Below are 20,654 nucleotides of genomic sequence, written 5' to 3'. Positions count from 1 at the left end.
AGTCCTTCAATGATCATTCCACCCCTGAAGGGTGGCCTGGCATTTGAGTACCAGCACCTCTTTTGCTAGACAAAATGCACTGAAATAAATCTTCATAAAACTTAGCCATGAAAACTAACCTGAAATTTCACTTTTTTCCTAGGAACATTATCATATGAACTAATTTGGCTTAAAATATTTTGCACATTTGGACTGACGTTGGGCTTCTTCATCACCTCCTGAATTCTCTGCAAAAGGTCAAAGAAAATAAATGTAGAAATAAGTAATTAATATAACACAAGACTAAGAACATAAATTCAAGGCATCAGGACAATTCAAAAGCATACCTTACGAGATCTCATATCAAACCTATAAATGGCAAGTGACCGACTCACCTGCAAATGCGCAGTAGAGACTTCCCTCTCTGTCCCGCCCCCATGTCAAGACGTGATGACGGGGGGGAGGGGGGCGGGACAGAGAGGGAAACTGCGCAGAAGGGGAGGGAGGGAACCGCTGACGTCGCTACCGCTCCCCCCCCCCCCCGGAGTCGCCACCACCCCCCCTTCACCCGGCCCGGGCCCTCTCTTCGTTATTCAACTTACAGCAGCGCCGAAACAGCAGCAAGCAGCAGCTCCCGTTGGCCTTCCTTCCCTGCCTGTGCCCCGCCCTCGCCGACGTGACGTCACACGAGGGCGAGGCACAGGCAGTGAAGGAAGGCCAACGGGAGCTGCTGCTTGCTGCTGTTTTGGCGCTGCTGTAAGTTGAATAACGAAGAGAGGGGCCGGGTGAAGGGGGGGCGGGGGCGACTCCGGGGTGGGGGGGCGGTAGCGGCTACCTTGGGGGGGAGGGGACATGGGAGGTCTCAGAAGGAGGGGGGGCCTTGGAGCTGGGAGGGCTGGACTGAAGGGGGCCTTCCAGCTGGCTGGGAAGAAGGCACGGGGGGGGGGGCAGGGGGCCTTGGAACTGGGAGGGGGGGCAGGGGGCCTTGGAACTGGGAGGGAGGGCAGGGAGCCCCTTACAGTTGTGAGGGAATGGGGCCCCTTACAGTTGTGAGGGAGAGCAGAGGGCCTTGGAACTGGGAGGGAGGGAGGGCGGGCAGGGGGCCTTGCAGCTGGGAAGGGGGGAGGACTGTAGCCTTGGAGCTGGGAGGGAGGGACAGAGGGGTCCTTGGAGCTGGCAGGGAAGGAGAATGGCAGGGGGCCTTGCAGCTGCAACGGGAGGGGGGCCTTGGGAAAAAAAACATTCCAATACGCGCCCGTTTTAACGGGCTTAACGGCTAGTACTATATATAAAATGGGCTGAACCTCACTTGGAGCAGTCCAAGGAACAAGTAGATTATAAGTTTAATAAACTGAAAACAAATTCTGTATGTTTATACATCTATATTTATCTACATTACACATATTGTAAAATATATATATATATATATAGCAACATGATATAAATACACACAACCCTTAAGAATTATTCAAAACAACTCAAATACCCTGTGCTTCTACTCACTTGTCTCTTCTTCCTGCTCCATAGTCACCATGGGCGTAGTTGGGGGGCGAGAGGGGGCAGTGCCCCTCCCAAACGAGCTGCTGCTACTCAAACCTCCTTGGACTAACCCACCACTATCTTCTCTTCTTCCGGCCGCTGCTATGGCAGCCTGGAGGAACCACGAACTTCCATGCTCTTCCCTTCCCTGCCTCTCGCTCACTCCCTCCCTCCCCCTCCCTGGCAAAGCATAAAGCAAACGTGTGCGGGGCCATACTCCTGCTGCGTGCGCCGCTGCCGGCCTCCCTCCTTCCCCCTCACTAGCCTCATAATATAAGTTCCCATTTCCAGAGAAAGGAGGGAAGCCGGCGACACGCACAGGAGCAAGGCCCCGTGCACGTTTTTATTTTGTTTTGTAGCAGTATCAGGTGTGGGGGTGATGGAGAGAGTGAGCGAGAGAGAGGCAGGAAAGGGCAGGGTAAAGCACAGAAGCTCGCGGTTTCTCCTGGCTGCCATAGCAGCAGCCGGGAGTAGCTAGTAGTTTGGCGCCTATGTCCCTAACCTTTCTGGGGGGGGGGGGGGGGGGGGGGGGGGGATAGTGTGAGTGAGAGGACAGGTAAGACAGGGGAGTGAGGGAGGACACTGATGGTGGGGTAAGGCTGAGATGTTCGATGGATGGGTGAAGGGGAGACGCTGGATGGAAAGGAATGAGAGAGATAGGGGAAGATGCTGCATGGAAGGGAGAAGAGAACACGATGGAAAGGAATGAGAGAGAGAAAGAGAGATAGGAGATGTTGCGAAGGGGGAGACGCTGGCTAGAAGGGGGAAGGGGATGGAAAAACAGCATGGGCAGGGGAGAGAGGAGAATTGCTGGACAACATGGATGGATGGAGGGGAGGGCAGGGGAGAGAGGAAATTTGCTGGAGATGGATGGAGGAGAGGGCAGGGAAGAGAAGAAAAATCGCTGGACAAGGAGAGGAGGGCAGGGGAGAGAAGAGAATTGCTGGACATGGATGGATGGAGGAGGCAGGGAAGACAGGAAATTTGCTGGATATGAATGGATGGAGGAGAGCGCAGGGGAGAATGGAGAGTTGCTGGACATGGATGGATGGAGGGGAGGGCAGGGGAGAGAAGAGAAATCGCTGGACAAGGATGGATGGAGGAGGCAGGGGAGAGAGGAACTTTGCTGGATATGGATGGATGGAGAGGAGGGCAAGGGAGAATGGAGAGTTTCTTGACATGGATGGATGGATGGAGGGGAGGTAAGACAAGAAGGAGATGCACATGGATGAAGGGGAGGGAAGAGAGAAGAAATGCTGGACATGGATAGAGTGGAGGGCAGGGAAGAGAGGAGAAATGTTGGACAAGGATGGAGGAAGGAATGACGAAGGAGATGCACACAGATGGAGGAGAAGGGAGAGAGGAGAAATGCTGGACATGGACGGAGGGGAGGGAAGACAGAGGAAGTAGATGTAAAGGAGGGGAGGTGAGTGAGGAGAAATACTGGATATGGATGGAGGAGAAACTGCTGAATTTAAGGGCTGGATCAGAACACTGAGGGCAGATGCTGAAATTGGAGGAAGGATACGGACAGGGCTACAGATGGTAGACAGGATGCATAAGGACACAGGAGGATGGTGGACATGGTGAGTGAAAAAATATCAAATGGAAAGAAGACACTGCATAAAACAGAAGACACTGAGACCAACACGAATAGAAAAACTAAATGCTCAGACAACAAAGGTACAAAAAAGTATTTTATTCAGAATTTATTATTTGGAATATGTCATCTTTTGGAAATGTGCATCTGTGATATTTAGCATTTAAGTTTCAATTTCTCTAGTATTGCTGCATGCCGAGTCTGACTTCTTGAAGTAACTTTCCAGTTCAGTATTTTGCCTTCATATTTTTTGATTTCTAGTTCCTTATGTCATGTCTGTTGTGTCATGTGTTTTTCATGTGTGATCAAGGTGCAGTATTCTGCTAGCGTGTAGAATCTGCAGCCCTTTTTGTTTTTTTGTTTTTTCACGAGGTAGTGTATTGGTGTTTTAGAGCCTGGTGCAATTACAGTTCTGCCTTTCCACGCATAAGGTTGTAGCTTGTCCTGTCCTTGGAATTAGTGCTGTCATGGTTTGGTAAGCTTATGAGTGTGTTTTTGCACAAGTTTGTGTATAGCATTTTGTAGTGGAGAGATTGTGTGTTGGCCTTACTGAGGTGGCACCAAAACATCAAAAAGGGTTTTAGAGCCTAAATCATGACATACCTCTTGAAGGATCTACATATAGAGCCTATGTATTTCTAAGGTCAACACTGGCATGGTATGGGAAAGGGGGTGGGGAAATACTACTGGAGAGGAAGAGGGAGTGCTGGGTAAGGAGGAAAGAAGGAAGGAAGGAAGGAAGGGAGAAAGATTTGGCTTGATATCTCATACATATTAATTATGGTTATTCCCATAAAAAGCCAGCTCTTTCTCCCTTCCTTCCTGCCCCATCCTTTGCCCCCCCCCCCAAAAAAAAAAAAAAATGAAACAGTCAAACTACGCCCATGATGGACACTCCTTCTCCACTAGGTCACAATCATTTCTTCCTTCTCTCCCCCTGCAGAGATGTGCAAGACTCTGTTGATCAGAGCTGGAAGGCACACTGCACTGGCTGAAAAAAAGATCTTTGGATATCTTAAAATATAACCTCAAAGAGGGCCTGCAGATCTTGCTCAAATATATATCACAAGCAAACTTGACCTATCCACCATTTCATTAGTCATTTGTTCAAGAAAAACAGTCAAACTGTTTAAGTCAGGAACTACAACTCCCACTTTATTTGACACTTCAATCATTTAAGGGCCATTCACTCAGGATATTTTTTCAGGAAATAGAAGGAAGGTAACAAACCTTATTCAAATATGTTATATGGTCTGAGGAATAATTCAAAACTTCAAAAAGATATTTTCTAAAGGCATCTTTCGGGGTAAGGTCCAAGACATGACCTCCTGAACCATTTTTATTTCATATTTAACATGTTGAATTTGAGTTAAAAAATCCATTTTAACAGTCTCTACGTTCTCTGATAAGGTGTCAATCTAACTTACAAGTAACAGCAATTCAGTTGTTGTGTTGGTCATCAGGGTTTCCATTTTCATTAACACCCTCCATACTCCTGTCAGCATTACTCCATTTGGGGGTACTAGAGACCCAGCACCAATATCGAGTGGAGCTCCGGCAGATACACCAACCTGAAGATGGGCTTCCTCTGTCGGCGGGACAACATAGTAACATAGTAAATGACGGCAGATAAAGACCTGAACGGTCCATCCAGTCTGCCCAACAAGATAAACTCATTTTACATATTATATGATACTTTATATGTTGTAACTGTGTCACCCTTCCAGATGGAACCAAGGCTGTCCCTGCTTAGCTTCAGCTGATTCTCATGAGCTGAGCTCTCCTGTACACCTCCTGGATCAGACCGGCTTCCTCTCACTAAGTCTCTCCCTCCGTTGGTCAGGGTCAGTATAGCCCTTAGTTTCTTTCTCCACCCGCTTCCAGAGACTTTAACACACTCAAAGTTCTTAGAAAAATCCAAGGCTTTATTGTTCAAGCTGTTTAAACACAGTATTAGCTGTGACTTGCATCAGTTCCTCCAGCATGAATAGTTCAGCTTATTATTAACAGTCATTATACATAGTAGATGACGGCAGAAAAAGACCTGCACGGTCCATCCAGTCTGCCCAACAAGATAAACTCATATGTGCTACTTTTTCTGTATACCTTACCTTGATTTGTACCTGTCCTTTTCAGGGCACAGACCGTATAAGTCTGCCCAGCACTATCCCCGCCTCCCAACCACCAGTCCCGCCTCCCACCACCGGCTCTGGCACAGACCGTGTAAGTCTGCCCAGCACCATCCCCGCCTCCCGCCACCGGCTCTGCCACCCAATCTCGGCTAAGCTCCTTAGGATCCATTCCTTCTGAACAGGATTCCTTTATGTTTATCCCACGCATGTTTGAATTCCGTTACTGTTTTCGTTTCCACCACCTCCCGCGGGAGGGCATTCCAAGTATCCACCACTCTCTCCGTGAAAAAATATTTCCTGACATTTTTCTTGAGTATGCCCCCCTTCAATCTCATTTCATGTCCTCTCCTTCTACCGCCTTCGCATCTCCAGAAAAGGTTCGTTTGCAGATTAATACCTTTCAAATATTTGAACGTCTGTATCATATCACCTCTGTTTCTCCTTTCCTCCAGAGTATATACGTTCAGGTCAGCAAGTCTCTCCTCATACGTCTTGTAACGCAAATCCCATACCATTCTCGTAGCTTTTCTTTGCACCGCTTCAATTCTTTTTACATCCTTAACAAGATACGGCCTCCAAAACTGAACACAATACTCCAGGTGGGGCCTCACCAACGACTTATACAGGGGCATCAACACCCCCTTTCTTCTGCTGGTCACACCTCTCTCTATACAGCCTAACAACCTTCTAGCTACGGCCACCGCCTTGTCACACTATTTTGTCACCTTCAAATCCTCAAATACTATCACCCCAAGATCCCTCTCCCCGTCCGTACTTATCAGACTCTCCCCGCCTAACACATACGTCTCCCGTGGATTTCTATTCCCTAAGTGCATCACTTTGCATTTCTTCACATTGAATTTTAATTGCCAAACCTTAGACCATTCTTCTAGCTTCCGTAGGTCCTTTTTCATGTTTTCCACTCCCTCCGGGGTGTCCACTCTGTTACATAGTTCAATCCCTCCTCCAGCACAGATAGTTCAGCTTATCATTAACAGTCCTTATTTCCAACAAAGTTCAGTCCTATTCTCCACATGACAGTTGCTGACTCTGCTAACCCCACAGCACTATCTTTTATAAGCAGACAGATTCCGGGTTAGTTGTTTCCACCACCCTCCTCTCCACTGACTCACTTTAGTCTCCCCCAACATCCACAGACTTGGCAGTACAGAGGCCACAAAAGCTTTTACCTTTTCTCTCCGAGTCTGAGCCAAACCAGCCACTTCCATACACTCCTGTTCCCCTTCTTCCCCCACTTCCTCTTTATTGCATTCCATCTCTTCCTCCTCCCTCATTTCCCCCAGCTGTATCTCATTCTCTGGCTCAGAACTCATCTCCCAATCATTCACTTCCCCCTCCCCCTCCTGGGAGTCCAACTGACCCTGCAATGGCTTCTGGAGAGAGTAGTTTTTCCCCTGAACTAGAGATTTCACCAGTGGTTTGGCCACCAGAGGGCTAACTGCTCGCTTAGCAGGGCAGAATGAGGAAGGACGCTGACTTTTAAAGGAACAATCACTCCCCTTTCTTTGTCCCAGCACTATAGATTGTTCACAATGTATACCCCAGTTTGATTTGTCCTTGCTTTTCTCAGGGCACAGACTGTAAAGTCTGCCCAGCACTGTTCTTATACTAAAAGTTCTGAAGCTAACATCGAAGCCCCTTAAAATTTATACTCCAGCACATCCATATCTATTCAGTTACGATCAGGGTGTAGACCGTAGAAGTTTGCCCAGCACCAGTTTTGCCTCCCAATTACCGGTGTCATCATCCAATCTCCACTAAGATTCAGTAGATCCATTCCTTCTAAACAGGATTCCTTTGTGTTTATCCCATGCACGTTTGAATTCCATTACCATTTTCATCTCCACCACCTCCCGCGGGAGGGCATTCCACATATCTACCACCCTTTCCGTGAAAAAATACTTTCTAACATTACACCTGAATCTGCCCCCCTTCAACCTCAATGCATGTCCTCTAGTTCTACCACCTTCTTGTCTCTGGAAAAGGTTTGTTTGCAGATTAATACATTTCAGATATTTGAATGTCTGTATCATGTCACCCCTGCTTCTCCTTTCCTCCATGGTATACATGTTCAGGTCAATACCTGCCACCTACAGTGGCATCCATAGAAGGACAACACCTCCTATGGATGCCACCACCACAACCTCACTCTTCGCTTCCACTGGGCAGGGGGGTAGGATGCAGGCCAGAAGAGACAGTGATAGATTTAGGTCCAAGTCTTCCAGCTCTCTTCTTCGATGAGGGCTAATGGGCACTCCAACTCCAGTCATGGTAGGTAGGTTGGTAGTGTACCTTTCGATGGAATGCTGCGAAGGAGTGGATGTTCGGCCAGCAAAGAAACTCTGCTTCACCACTCCTTTGCGCTTAGTATATGACTTTGTAGTCAACTTCAGAAACCAAAATGCAGCAGCCACAAACCTCTTCCACTTAGAAGAGTAACATCTCTCAGTGGAGACCTTCCTGGAAGCCAGCAAGATGCGGAAAACACCCCCTCTAAGCCCAAGGTTTCATATTCTATGCACTCAATATCCAAGCCATGAGGGCCAGGGATTGGAGGTTGGGATGCAGAAGAGACCCCTCGTTCTGCATGATGAGGGTTGGAAAACAGTCCAATCTCCATGGATCTTCGGAGAATAACTCCAGAAGAGGCGGGAACCAGATCTGTTTCAAATAGTAAGGCATGATCAGTATCATAGTCCATAGTGCATCAGACAAAAAGGACGAACCCATCTCCAACTTGGCTAAATCCTGTAACCCCGAGGTTCCAATCTCCCCGGGATCATCCAGGAGCTTCTCGGCCCAGCGAAAACATGCCCGCGCCACCAGGCCCCCACACACCAAGGCCTGGAGAGCTAGCGCTGACAAGTCAAAGCTTCGCTTAAGAAATGCTTCCAACCTCCTATCCTGGGGTTCACGGAGTGTGGCCCCGCAATCTACTGGAATAGCCGTCGCTTTAGTAACCGCTGTAACCACTGCATCTACCGTAGGAGCCTTAAAGGAATCTCTATCCTCCTGCGGTAGGGGATAAAGTCTCGCCATTGCCTTAGAAACCTTACACAGAGAATCTGGCGAATCCCACTCCTGGGTAATCATCTCCCGGAGATCCTTGTTCATAGGAAAGGTCCGCGCTCTACGCTGAATTCCCTTTACCAAAGGATCCTGCCCAGAATCACCTGGAGCCACCTCAGGATTAAATTTAAGGGTAGATGTGACCTGATCAATGAGCTCCGAAAGCTCATCCCTATGAAAACTTCCTGACTACTGAGGGATCTTCCCCAGGAAGTGAGTCCACCGGATCTACCGGACCCTCAAAACCCTCAGACTCTCCCCCATCACTAAACGGGCCTTCCGTGCCCACCTGACACAGACATTCCTCGTCCTCTGTCCACTCTAGCCGAGGTCTTTTAGGTAGCATGGGACTAACCCCCTCCACTCCCTGGGGGGGGGGGGGCCCGATTTCCAAGCCTGAAAAAGAGTCCACACAAACTCTGGAGGAAAGCCAACCCCTCCTGGACCCTCATTAGGCACTTTCTGCGCCACAACGGAGGCCACTGGCTCAACCACAGCTGAATCTGCGGAACGCGCTGAATTCAAAATGGCGGCCGTTCCCGCCGAAACTGAAAGCGCCGCCGCCGGGCCTGACTGAGTTGCCGCTGACAAAGGGGCCACCGATACCGCACCAAATAAATAAATATATCTCCCTTAAAGAGACAGAAGACAATTCTGGTAGCTGAAAATTGCAAGGCTCTCAAGGCTACAGTACACAGAAAGCAGCCGAGGCACAAAGCTGCCAGTAACCCAGTACTGGAGAGCAGCACCGGGGGAGGGACCCGACAAACAGGTGTGACACCCCAGGGGGAACTACTGGGCCCCACCGGACCCAGGGCCCCAAAGCACTTTTATTTATTTGTTTATTTTCTCTTTTTTTTTTTTTTTTTTCTTGGCAAACCACGTACAGGGTACTTAAAGGATAGAAATCTCTTGGAAGAAACCCAAAATCCTTAATCCCTAAAATCAAAACTACCTCACCAGACTATTGAAGACTGCACAGGTTGTCCTTCTACCTCTGCTGAGACTGAGAAAATACTGGCTACTGTATGTACTGCACAGGTTATATAGTCAGTGTTCAAAGCTCAGTGTTTTCTCAGTCTCCCTCTGCTGGTAGGAGTACATAACCCACGCGTCTTGACCAGTCTGGAGGGTCGCTGAGGAAGCTTCTGTTTAACACAACACCATCCTTGTCACATATGGTATAAAAGAAAACAGCTGCCAGGCTTATGCATAGGACCTGATGGCCCCACAGCACTGGCCATCCAGCATAACAGAAGCTCTAGACAGCACTGCACCTGCAAACAAGCAGCCTTCTCCTAGCCTCAGAAAAGGGAGAATCAGCTGTCTCCAGGGACACTACATGAATAAGGGTGGGTAAGAATGATCTACCTCAGAATGCCATTCTATCCCCTGTTCCTGTCTTTCTCTCTTTAACTGTACTCCCTATCAGGGAAGTAATGGCATCAGCTCCAATGCTTTCTTTTTCCCAAAACTCGGTGGGAGGGGAGCGATGGGGTGAGAGGGCTTACCCCTGCTGCTTGGCCCTGCAGGACCTGATACAGTCCAGCACACAGAGTAAAGGCTCATAGGTCAAGGTTCCGAGCTGTCAAGGAAGAAATAACAGCCCTCCTCTACCTGAACCAGTATCCCTGCTGTTGCTCAAACCCTGGGAGTCCCCTAGCTAGACTTCATCCACAGAGAAGAGCCCGACTGAACCTAGGATCTTTGGTTTCTATCAAAACTAAATCTGTGACCAAAATGGGCTGCTCTGTTTCAGTAGAAACCAAAACTGCAAACTTAACTGCCCCATACCAAACTCACAACCAAAAAACTCCCTTCCTGTGCCCACACCCAGCAACAGCCACCCCAGTGCAGATTATGTGCCCGTGCACTTTAAACACCAGCCAAATTCTTCCTTTGGCTTCTAATCAGAATCCTTCACAAACAAATCCTGTATTCTTGTGTTATCACCCCAAAACCCTGACAGCTCCTTATTTAATAGCATTCAGGCTCCCACCTCATTTCACAGTCTGAAAATAAATCAGCATTTACCACCTCCGCACTTCCCCTCTGTGGTATTGCATCCTGGCCTCTCATAGGCTCTGCTCCTTTCTTGTCTCTGTACCTTCTCTGCAAATAGTCACAGCTTTTTCCCCCAATCACCAAGACAGTTTAATTGGCCCCAGGTGCATAATTACCTTCATGTATACTCCAAGTCTTTGCTGTTTTCTTTTTGTCTCCCAGATTCTGCATGAGCTCACTTTCTGTCAGTTCTGGGCTCCCAGAGACTAACTCCCAGCATTTCCATGAGCTCACTTCCTTTAGAGTTCTTCTGTGCTCTTTGGAGTGCCTTCTAGCATCAAACTGATGTATAATTTGTGACATGCTGCCCAGTGTGTCACACCAGGTTTAAAAGATGGTACCAGGACAAGTACAGAGAATGTACCCGTAATTATTATTATTATTTATTGCATTTGTACCCCACATTATCCCACCTATTTGCAGGCTCAATGTGGCTTACAGAGTGTTGTTATGACATCGTCATGACAGGATCTAGATACAATCAATATTAAGCAGAAGATGTAAGAGGGATTAGAGAGGAAGGGTTATATAGGGTGGTGTAGGGTGTGTTTTAATTCTTAGGTGGGTTGGGTGGTGATAAGTGTCATTAAAGGTTCATTTTGTAGGCTTTGTTGAAGAGATATGTCTTCAAGGATTTGCGAAAGTTGGTTAGATTGTCCATGGTTCTCAAGGCTGTGGGCAGTGCGTTCCATAGCTGTGTACTCCTGTACGAGAAGGTAGTGGCTTATGCCTGCTGATATTTAATTCCTTTACAGCTGGGGAAGTTCAAATTGAGGAATTTGCGGGCTGATCTTTTGGCGTTTCTGGGTGGTAGGTCCACTAGGTTTAACATGTAGAGTGGGGCATCTGCGTGAATGATTTTGTGTACGGTCGTGCAGATCTTAAACTCAATGCGTTCCTTAAGAGGGAGCCAGTGCAGTTTCTCTCTTAAGGGTCTCGCACTTTTGTATTTTGTTTTTCCAAATATGAGTCTGGCTGCGGTATTCTGGGCTGTTTGGAGTTTCTTAATAGTCTGCTCTTTGCAGCCAGCATACAGTGTGTTACAATAGTCCAGATGACTTATTACCATTGACTGTACTAGGGAACGGAAAATGTTTCTCGGGAAGAAAGGTTTCACTCTTGAGTTTCCACATCAAGTAGAACATCTTTTTCCGTCATGTTCTTCACGTGGGTATAGAGTGTGAGGTTTCGATCAATGGTGACTCCAAGGATCTTCAGATTTTCTGAAATAGGAAGAGTGCAGTATGGTGGGGTTATAGTGGAGTATTTGTTTGTGTTGTATTGGGAAGTGAGTACTAGGCATTGAGTTTTTTTCTGCATTGAGTTTTAGCTGGAAGGAATCTGCCCAGGAGTGCATGATTCGGAGGCTTTGGTTGATCTCGTTGGTCATTTCATTTAGATCATGTTTGAACGGGATGTAGATTGTGACATCGTCTGCATATATGTACAGGTTAAGATTTTGATTAGCTAAGAGTTTGGCTAATGGTATCATCATTAGGTTGAAAAGAGTTGGTGAGAGGGGGGGATCCTTGAGGAACTCCGCATTCTGGTATCCATGGTGGTGATCTTTCATCATTCGTTGTTACTTGGTAATACATAAACCACTTTGGTTGTACCACAGCAAGGCATGTATCAAGAATAATAAACAAATATATTTGGGGTTGAGGGATGAAAACACTGCATACATTTACATTTTAAAAATAAGCATATTATTTAACCCCAGATCAGCCATCTGCACAAACAGTAAATGCAAAAGTGGGCACTTTATATTGATTTTCAAAGAGAAATTACATGTTTCTATGTTTATGTGGTAGTTTCACTTTGTAAAGCAAGCTACAAAATATGTGTTGTAAAGTACAAGCATATTTTGCAATTACATAAGCTGCTCAAACCTTTAACTGTATGGGGAAAACTTTTATTAATGATACTCGTATCAACATCTCTCTAAACTACCAGCTATTTGATTTTCTTGGACAAAACTGCTGAAATTGTAAAGAGCCAGAGGACAGTAAAAAACAGTTTAGAAAGGTGGTTACCTGAATCCACTGTTGCTGCTTCAAATCTCCTTTGTTTGTTTTCGCTTCATACCCCTTGCCACCATATTTCTGATCTTCACTCATACACTTCAGATGGTTCTTATAGTCATCACCCCTTAAATATTAAAAAAAAGTGTTTTGAGTGTTTCCAAAATTTTTATTTCAACCAATGAAATCATCGATATAGATGTACCTTAAAAAATATCTAAGTCTTACCAAAGAGGATTTTTGCTTTAACATGACTTTAAAATGCAGAAGTCCAGTGCTTCCATAAATGAAAAGAAAGCAAAGTTTCCCACTTTAGCAGGTGTTCTCCGAGGACAGCAGGAAGCAGTTTACCACAGATGGGCGATGTCATTGACGGAGCCAGACAAGGATGCTGCCCACCATTCAAAAGATTCCTGAAGCTTTAGGCAAGCCTGACCACACATGCACATGTGCTTCCTATCTGCCCGACTCGCACGGGACCCCACAGTTGTTAAAAAGCATACAAAATTCCACTCCTAGGGGAGCTTGATGTGAATCTGTGTCTTGTTGTCCTCAGAGGATTTTTCTTTAGTTCTCCGCGGACAAAAGGTTATGTCACAGCCTGCCATCTTTTGGGCTTTTTTAGTTCTGCTTGGCTTTTTGGGCAGCGCCACTAGCGCCGTTGCAGTTCTCCAACTTATCCCCATGACCGTTAGATCAATCTGCAGCTTCACGTTAAGCTCAGCGGCAGTGCGTTTTTTTCAAATTCAAGCCTCATTCTGGCACCACCAATAGCGACACGTTCTCTCACTGGCACAACAAACAACGGTCAACAGGGGACTTCCAATATCATGGCCAATCAGAACCAATTAAAAAAAAAGAACCCTAAAAATTTCCTGTTGTGAAGGTGTAGAATGGAATAGAAACAAATGGACCTCAGAGGGTGGAGTTGGATTCTAGACTCCAAATTCTGCAGTACTGTCTGACCGAACCAGATGTTGAGTCAGGTATCTTGTTCAAGGCAGGAATGAGATGTAAATGTGTGGACTGAAGACCATCTTGCAGCTCTGCAAATCTCCTCAATGGAGGCTGATCTCAAATGGGTTACCGATGCCACTATGGCTCAGACACTGTAAACCGTGAAATGTTCCTCCAGTCAGTCCAGCCTGGGCATAAGTGAATGAGATCAAGTGTGTTTACCGATGGCTGCTCCCAGCCAGTTTGGGTCAAAAGAACAAAAAAAAGCTGGGTGGACTATCTATGGTAGCAGTGCTCAGTGTCAGTCCTTGAGGTCCACAACCCAGTCAGGTTTTCAGAATTCCCACAATGAATATGAATGAGATCTGTTTGCATACGTAATACCCCATGGGAATGGGTATTACTAAAGTGATAGATTTTCCAGAGCCCTGGGTGGGGGGGGGGGGGGGGGGGGAGCTCTCTGCTAGAGGGCTGGATGTCCATAGGTGGGAGGAAGCTCAGCCCATGGGGAGTAGTTTGAAATAAAATGCAGAGAAATAGTGCCCTGGTACTGAAGAGCGAAAAGCAATGTTCCTTCTAAGGAGCAACCTGCTGTGTGCCAAATTGTTTTTGACTAAGCACTGAAAATAGCTCTACAGCCAAAAAAAGGAGCGGGGGGGGGGGGGGGGGGGGGGGGGGAGAGGGAGGTATCCCACTCTTTTTTTGGGCTGTCAGGCTATTTTCAGCGCTTACTCAAAAAATAACAAGTGCTATCTACGGAGCGGGGGCAGATTTAGTCTTAATTATTTTCAATTTCATCTTTATCTACTGAAAAAAGGAATAACAGCAAGCACAAACACACCAAACCTTCAGATAACAAAAGTCATCTACTACTACTTATCATTTCTATAGCACTACTAGACGTACGCAGCGCTGTACACTTGAACATGAAGAGACAGTCCCTACTCGACAGAGCTTACAATCTAATTAGCCAAAACCTCCCTCCCCAATGCAATGTCTCAATACCCCCCATCCCCAAAAGAAAAAACCCTTTACTGCAAAACAGATACAAGTTAGGAAGCAGTCTGGCGTGAAGTCCATTGAACATATAAGTCCAAGACCTTGTGATAGCTGACCTGTGCACATAGCCATTAATTTGGACATCAAATGAATATAATCCAACTTGTGTAGAATGACCTGTAAACCCAGGAGTGTAGGGCTCTTCCATGCTGCTGCTAGGACCAATTTACCAGCCACAAACACTTGCAAGGCGAAACAGTGAACTGATTTTTTTTATTTCCCATGGATTAAAGTGTAAAAGACAATGATCCATCTTCATAGGATACTGAACCGCAGTTACCTAAAAAATAAACTGTAATATCATAGTCTAAAACATTTGTGCATAGGGACAAGACCACCATATGTGAAACATATCCCCCTCCAACCTACATTGGCACCAGCATAAAGCTGATCCTGAATGAAACATCCTAGCTAAGCGTTGGGGCATATAGTACCAACAATATAGTATCTTGTGTCCATTTTCAACCAGGGCACTGGAAATAGAGACCCTGAGGAGAGATTTAATTTTTTTTTTTTAGTTACATTTGTACCCTGCACTTTCCCACTCATGGCAGGCTCAATGCGGCTTACATGGGGCAATGGAGGGTTAAGTGACTTGCCCAGAGTCACAAGGAGCTGCCTGTGCCTGAAGTGGGAATTGAACTCAGTTCCTCAGTTCCCCAGGACCAAAGTCCACCACCCTAACCACTAGGCCACTCCTCCACCCTTTCCTACTGCAAATATTCATAAGAGGCGCCTAATGCCTTCTCCCACTTTGCTAAGTAATACATAATAGGTTTATTATAGGAGAGGAGAGCTTTATATATCCTAGAACCCCCCCCCCCCCCCTTCCCAGCCAGCACGCTCTCAAGTCGAATCTCCGCCAAACATAAATCCCCTTTTGCCCGCTGCACAATAAAGTCCCGGAGTTGATAATAGTGAAAAGCATGTACAGAGGTGATACCATATTCCTCACATAGTTCAGCAAATGGTATAATCTCCCCCTCCTCCCATACCTGGGACCCAGCACACAAAGACCCAATTCTTCCCAAGAACGATAGCTAGAGTCCAGGGCCCCAGGACCAAAGTGAGGCACAAAACACATGAACATGTGCAGGAAATATAATTGGGCCGGAAAAAATTAATCGCACTCCAAACAGCCAAAGGCCATTGAAGCAGAGGAGGTGATCGTCGAACAAGCACTTTAAGAAGCCAAGATGGCAGACATGGTATTGCTTTTAATGGATATTGACCTACCCACCCCTGTTCAAGCAGTTTCCAGACTTTCCCTACACCCTGGAGCCAATCTGCCAGTATCCAGAGAAGGGCCACTTGGTAATAAAGGAAAAAAGAATGGACCCCCCCCCCCACCCTCCCTACGTGTTTGGTACATCACTGCCCAACGCACCCGTGGGGGCCTCTTCTTCCAAATGAAAGAAAAAACCCTACACTGCAGGCCCTGAAAAAATTTATCTGGCAAAGAAATAGGCAATGCCATGAATAGATATAATAGCTTTGGGAGTATGATCATTTTAAATCGCATTAATACGTCCAATCCATGAAACCGTCAGCCCTTCCCACCAATCTAATTCCAAGAATAGCTTCCGTACCTTGGCTGGAAAATTGGTCTCATGCACCAAATCAAGGTCACGAGGAAGGCAAACCCCCAAATAGCAGATAGATTTTGTAGCCCACTGAAAAGGGTAGCCAGATTGTAACATAGTCAGCTACTGGCCAGTTATATTGATATCCAGGGCCTCAGATTTATCAAAGTTGATTTTAAAACCCGACACTGCTCCATACTCTTGCAGCAAATCCAAAACCACTGGAAAAAGAGGACAGTGGGTCTATCAGCGTGAGCAGAACATTGTCCGCAAAAAAAAAAAAAAAAATCCGGGATTCAATGTTCCCATAACAGGGACCTCTAATATCTGGGTGTGCCTATATCCTGATAGCTATGGGTTCAACTGACAAGGCAAATAATAAAGGGAACAGAGAACAGCCCTGACGCGTACCTCTAAACAAGGAAAAAGGAAGCGAGCACTGGCCGTTGACTCGAACTGCTGCGCATGGAGCAGCATATATCAACTGTCGCCACTGCAGAAAGCAGCCCCCAATACCAAATTTCTCTACAACAGGAAAAAGATAAGGCCAGCTCACCCGATCAAACGTTTTTTTCCACATCCAAGGACAACAAACATAAAGGAGTTTCATCAGCTTGAGCTCCATAAATCAAGTGAAGGGCTCTACGAATAATGTCAAATGTTTGCCGTCTATGGATAAATACCGCCTGGTCATCATGGACCAACGAGGGACGGTAACGCTGGAGACGCGAAGCTAGAAATTTTCTAACGATCTTATAGTCAACTCCCAGGAATGAGATAGGCCTATAGGACCCACATTCCTGTGGGTCCTTGCCTGGTTTGAGGATGACCATTATCGTAGCTAGATTCCAAGTCCCTGGTAGTGGATGCCCTTCCCCAAAAGAGTAAAGCACCCGCAAGAGCATCGGAGACAATAATTTACCAAATATCTTATAAAATTTATTAATAAAGCCATCTGGTCCCGGGGCTTTATGGGGAGCCAAATTCCGAATTGCTTTATGTATTTCATCTAAAACTATAGGTTGAGATAATGCTTGACTGGCTCCTTCCGACAGTTTAGATAAATCCATACTATCTAAGTATGCGGCTATATTATCTACAGAAGGATCCGTTTCTGATGCATAAAGATTTTCATAATACTGTCGGAACAGGGACTGCAAGCTATCAGGATTCGAGTGAAGCTTTCCACTATTATCCCTAAGAGTAGCTACATATGTCCTAGTGCTCTGTTGTTTAAGCTTATGAGCTAAGAGTCTACTTGCTTTATTAGATTGTAAGCTCTTTGAGCAGGGACTGTCTTTCTTCTATGTTTGTGCAGCGCTGCGTACGCCTTGTAGCGCTATAGAAATGCTAAATATTAGTAGTAGTAGTAATTTCCAAACTCAAAATGGGATTGCTGAGGTCTCTGAAGTTGCTCAGAAACATCTGCCAATTGAAGGTCATAAAGCTCAGTGTGAATTTTATGTATCTGATCTGATAGAGAGTAGCTTGCGAACCCTGACTGTGAAGTTGTATCTCAGCTCTGGCTAATCTCTTCTTTAAATGATCTTCCTCAGACATACACAACTTCCTTACATGAGCTCTCAAGGCAATAAAATGACCCTGCATGACTGCCTTGAAACCACCCCTGAGAATACATGGTGAGACCTCCCCCGTATCATTGAATTGTATATAATCCTTAATTTGACCCTCTAATTGGGAGAGACATGCCATATTCGCAAGCAATGCATCATCTAGTCGCCATTGCCAAGTAACGCGGCCTACCCCAGGGAGGTTCAATTGCAACAAAACTGGGGCATGATCCAACCAAATATGTGGTATTATTTGGTGGCTATGAACTCGTTGTGAGATCGAGTAGTTGCCCAACCAAAAATCTATCTGGGAGGAGGAGTTATGGAGAAATATGAGTACGCTCACAAAGTTGGATTCTCTTGACGCCAAAGATCTATCAATTGCCAGCGCGTCACAAACGAATGTAGCCGCTTTCTATCTCGCAGCGCATTATGAACCTCCTGAGCAGAGTTCTACAACTGTGGGTGAGTTGTGAGGTTAATATCTCCCCCAATCAGACCCTTCCCCATGCTTCAACAACAATTGGTCCAAGTTGAAGAAATGTTCCCCATGATCTGCATCTGGACCATAGACATTCACCAGAGTATATGTACAGCCCCCAACTTGAACACCACTAATATATATCAGCCCCCCTTATCTTTGACAACCCTCAAAATCTGCCATGGTTTGAAATCATTGAAAGCAACCAAGACTCCCCGGGTCTTGGTATTATCAGTATTAGAAGCAAAATACAAGTTAGGATATTTATGATGACAACACAAGTGCTCATGAACAGGCTTTTAAATGGGTCTCCTGCACCAGGGCCACATCCACACTAAGGCGGAGTAGCTCCCGGAACAGGAGCTGCCACTTTTGTGGACTATTCAGCCCCCTAGTGTTCAGAAGCACCAAGGAAATACTAGTCACCCAAGACATTCACACACCAAAAACCGCTCCCCTCTTCCAAACTACCCCTTATCATATTCCCTTCTCAAACAAAAACCCTTGAACCCACTCCCTCAATCCTCTCCTTAGCCCACCCTCCAATCCTCACCCTCCGTGAATCCTCCCCAGTATCCACCTAAAAAGTGGGATGTCACCAGAGGAAGTGCAAGGCAAGCATAAGACCCACGCCCAACCCACACATTTATCAACATATTAACACAATAATGCAAAATAGATCTCATATACACAAAACTATTGAACTATGAGACCCCAACCAATTGTGACACCAACAAAACTCTTCGGAGGGAGTACTCTCAAGAATGTCATCACACAAGCATCAAGTATGCAAGCGCTGATGTCCCCCATCATAACAAGCAGGAAAAAAATAGGGAAAACACAGCATTTAAAAAAGACTCGCTGATCGCTGTCGCTAATGACCTTTCATAACTCGCTGCCACTTTGAGGGGGGGGGGGGGCCGACAGAAGCAGCACCTGTAGACTTTAAAGTTGGCCTCTGTGATGTTGATTCTCCCTCTGGCAGGACCTCTCACGCCTCTACAAGTGACTTGACCTAGTGTTGACAACCATGTTTGTAGAAAATTAAGGCAAAAGGGTGGCACCACCTGTAGCGGAGGCCCATCTCATTTAACTTCCTGTTAACCGGCTTCAACACCGCTCAACGTCTCAATGTGGCAGCCACCAAATCTTGATAAATTTCTATATTGTAGGAATCGCATTGAAAGTTTTGTGCTTGTTGTGCTGCCTTTAAAACTTGGGTCCATGATTTTATAGTCCTGAAAGCAGACAATTATATCTGTAGCTAGGTTGTTGTGCATCGGTCCCAGCGCTCTTTGCGCCCTCGCCAGCAGGACCATGTTAGCCTCAATCGGGGTCCCTGCACCCACCAGCAGAGAGCTTACCAATCTCTGAACAACAGATTCACTGTCCTGATATAAGAGAGTCTCCGGGAGACCCCAAAAGCGCACATTTCGATGATGGCTGCGGTTCTCTAAATCCTCAAGCTTGTCCTGCAGAGACTGCTGTCCCACATTAAGGTCTGCAAGTCTTTGATCCACTGAGATAAACTTTTCAGAATGCTCTTCCAGCTGGGTCTCTGCCTCTTCTAATCTACTGCACAGTTCTCGGATGTCGCCGCTCCCAGCGTAACTAAATCGACCCGCCTCGCTTTTAAATCTGATCGAATTTTCTGCAGTAAGTCTTTCAACTCAGGGAGATTTAGTCTCTTGATCCTTCCGGCCCATCCCCCAAAGCGAACAAATCCCTCGGGGATGAGCTCTGGGAAACAGCCGGGTCTCGTGGGGCCTCCAGCCCGTGACTGCGTGCACACTGCGATGTTACCCCGCCAGAGAAAGCATAGCAAGATAAGTCCATCGATTCTGGTCGGGAACTCATCTTATATTAAAGCAGCTGTTAGCAATCTCCCACCATCTTTTTTACGGCAATAATGTCATTAAATGCCAGGGAATCACCACGTTTTTGGTGTGGGTGAGCGGGAGCTCAGCACTCAAGCAGCCATGCTGTTCGGTGACATCACTTCCTCCCTGTATTTCAATTTCAAATAATTTCAATGCTAGTAAAGGGAAAATAGGGATCTAGAGACAGCAAGGGTAAGGAAGATATACAGAGGGAAACAGACCATTAAAACTCAGCCTTATTAGGTCCCAGGCAGACCCTTGTTTAGTCTTGGCACTGGACAATCCTCATTTGTGAGTTACACTCCATTCTTGTGTTCTGATGTTCTGAGTATTTTCAAACTGGCAGATCTGCATTTTTTTAACCTGACTTTTTTCTGCTGCTCCACTATTTTAAATCCTCTCCCAACTCTTAGGTTAGTCATTGTAGTGACCGACCTCAGCAAGGTTCATGGACCAGGGCTCCATTCAGAACCCTGAAATCATAGGCTCTAAATATGGTTGCTAGATATCACCATTGCACAATGACTTGACTCCTCTCCCTTTCCTCCTTCCCCCATCCATGCTTGGCTGTATTCACCTTTTTTACAGATTAACTGGCTGTGCTGCAGCTCTGTCTGTACATTTTAGACTTAGCAGCTCTGTCTCTGAATCTCCCCCACAAATTCAAACTTAGTGGGTGTGACCTGATTCTCTGT

At 46.2% G+C, this 20,654-nt stretch overlaps 1 protein-coding gene across 1 annotated transcript in view; it reads right to left on the bottom strand.

Annotated features, from left to right (window-relative positions):
- LYAR (Ly1 antibody reactive) overlaps positions 1 to 20,654 on the bottom strand; it is a 72,226-nt gene that overhangs the window by 36,009 nt on the left and 15,563 nt on the right. The window contains exons 3-4 of the mRNA XM_030192597.1: positions 12,441 to 12,555; positions 120 to 227 (exon numbers count right to left, since the gene is read on the bottom strand). Coding sequence (XP_030048457.1) covers positions 120 to 227; positions 12,441 to 12,555 — 223 coding nt within the window. The remainder of the gene's footprint in view (positions 1 to 119; positions 228 to 12,440; positions 12,556 to 20,654) is intronic.

The sequence above is a fragment of the Microcaecilia unicolor genome, chromosome 2, assembly GCF_901765095.1.
Source record: "Microcaecilia unicolor chromosome 2, aMicUni1.1, whole genome shotgun sequence".
NCBI classification, from domain to species: Eukaryota; Metazoa; Chordata; class Amphibia; order Gymnophiona; family Siphonopidae; genus Microcaecilia; species Microcaecilia unicolor.
The sequence above is the reverse complement of the archived record's forward strand: the minus strand, read 5'-3'. Positions and strand labels throughout refer to the sequence as shown.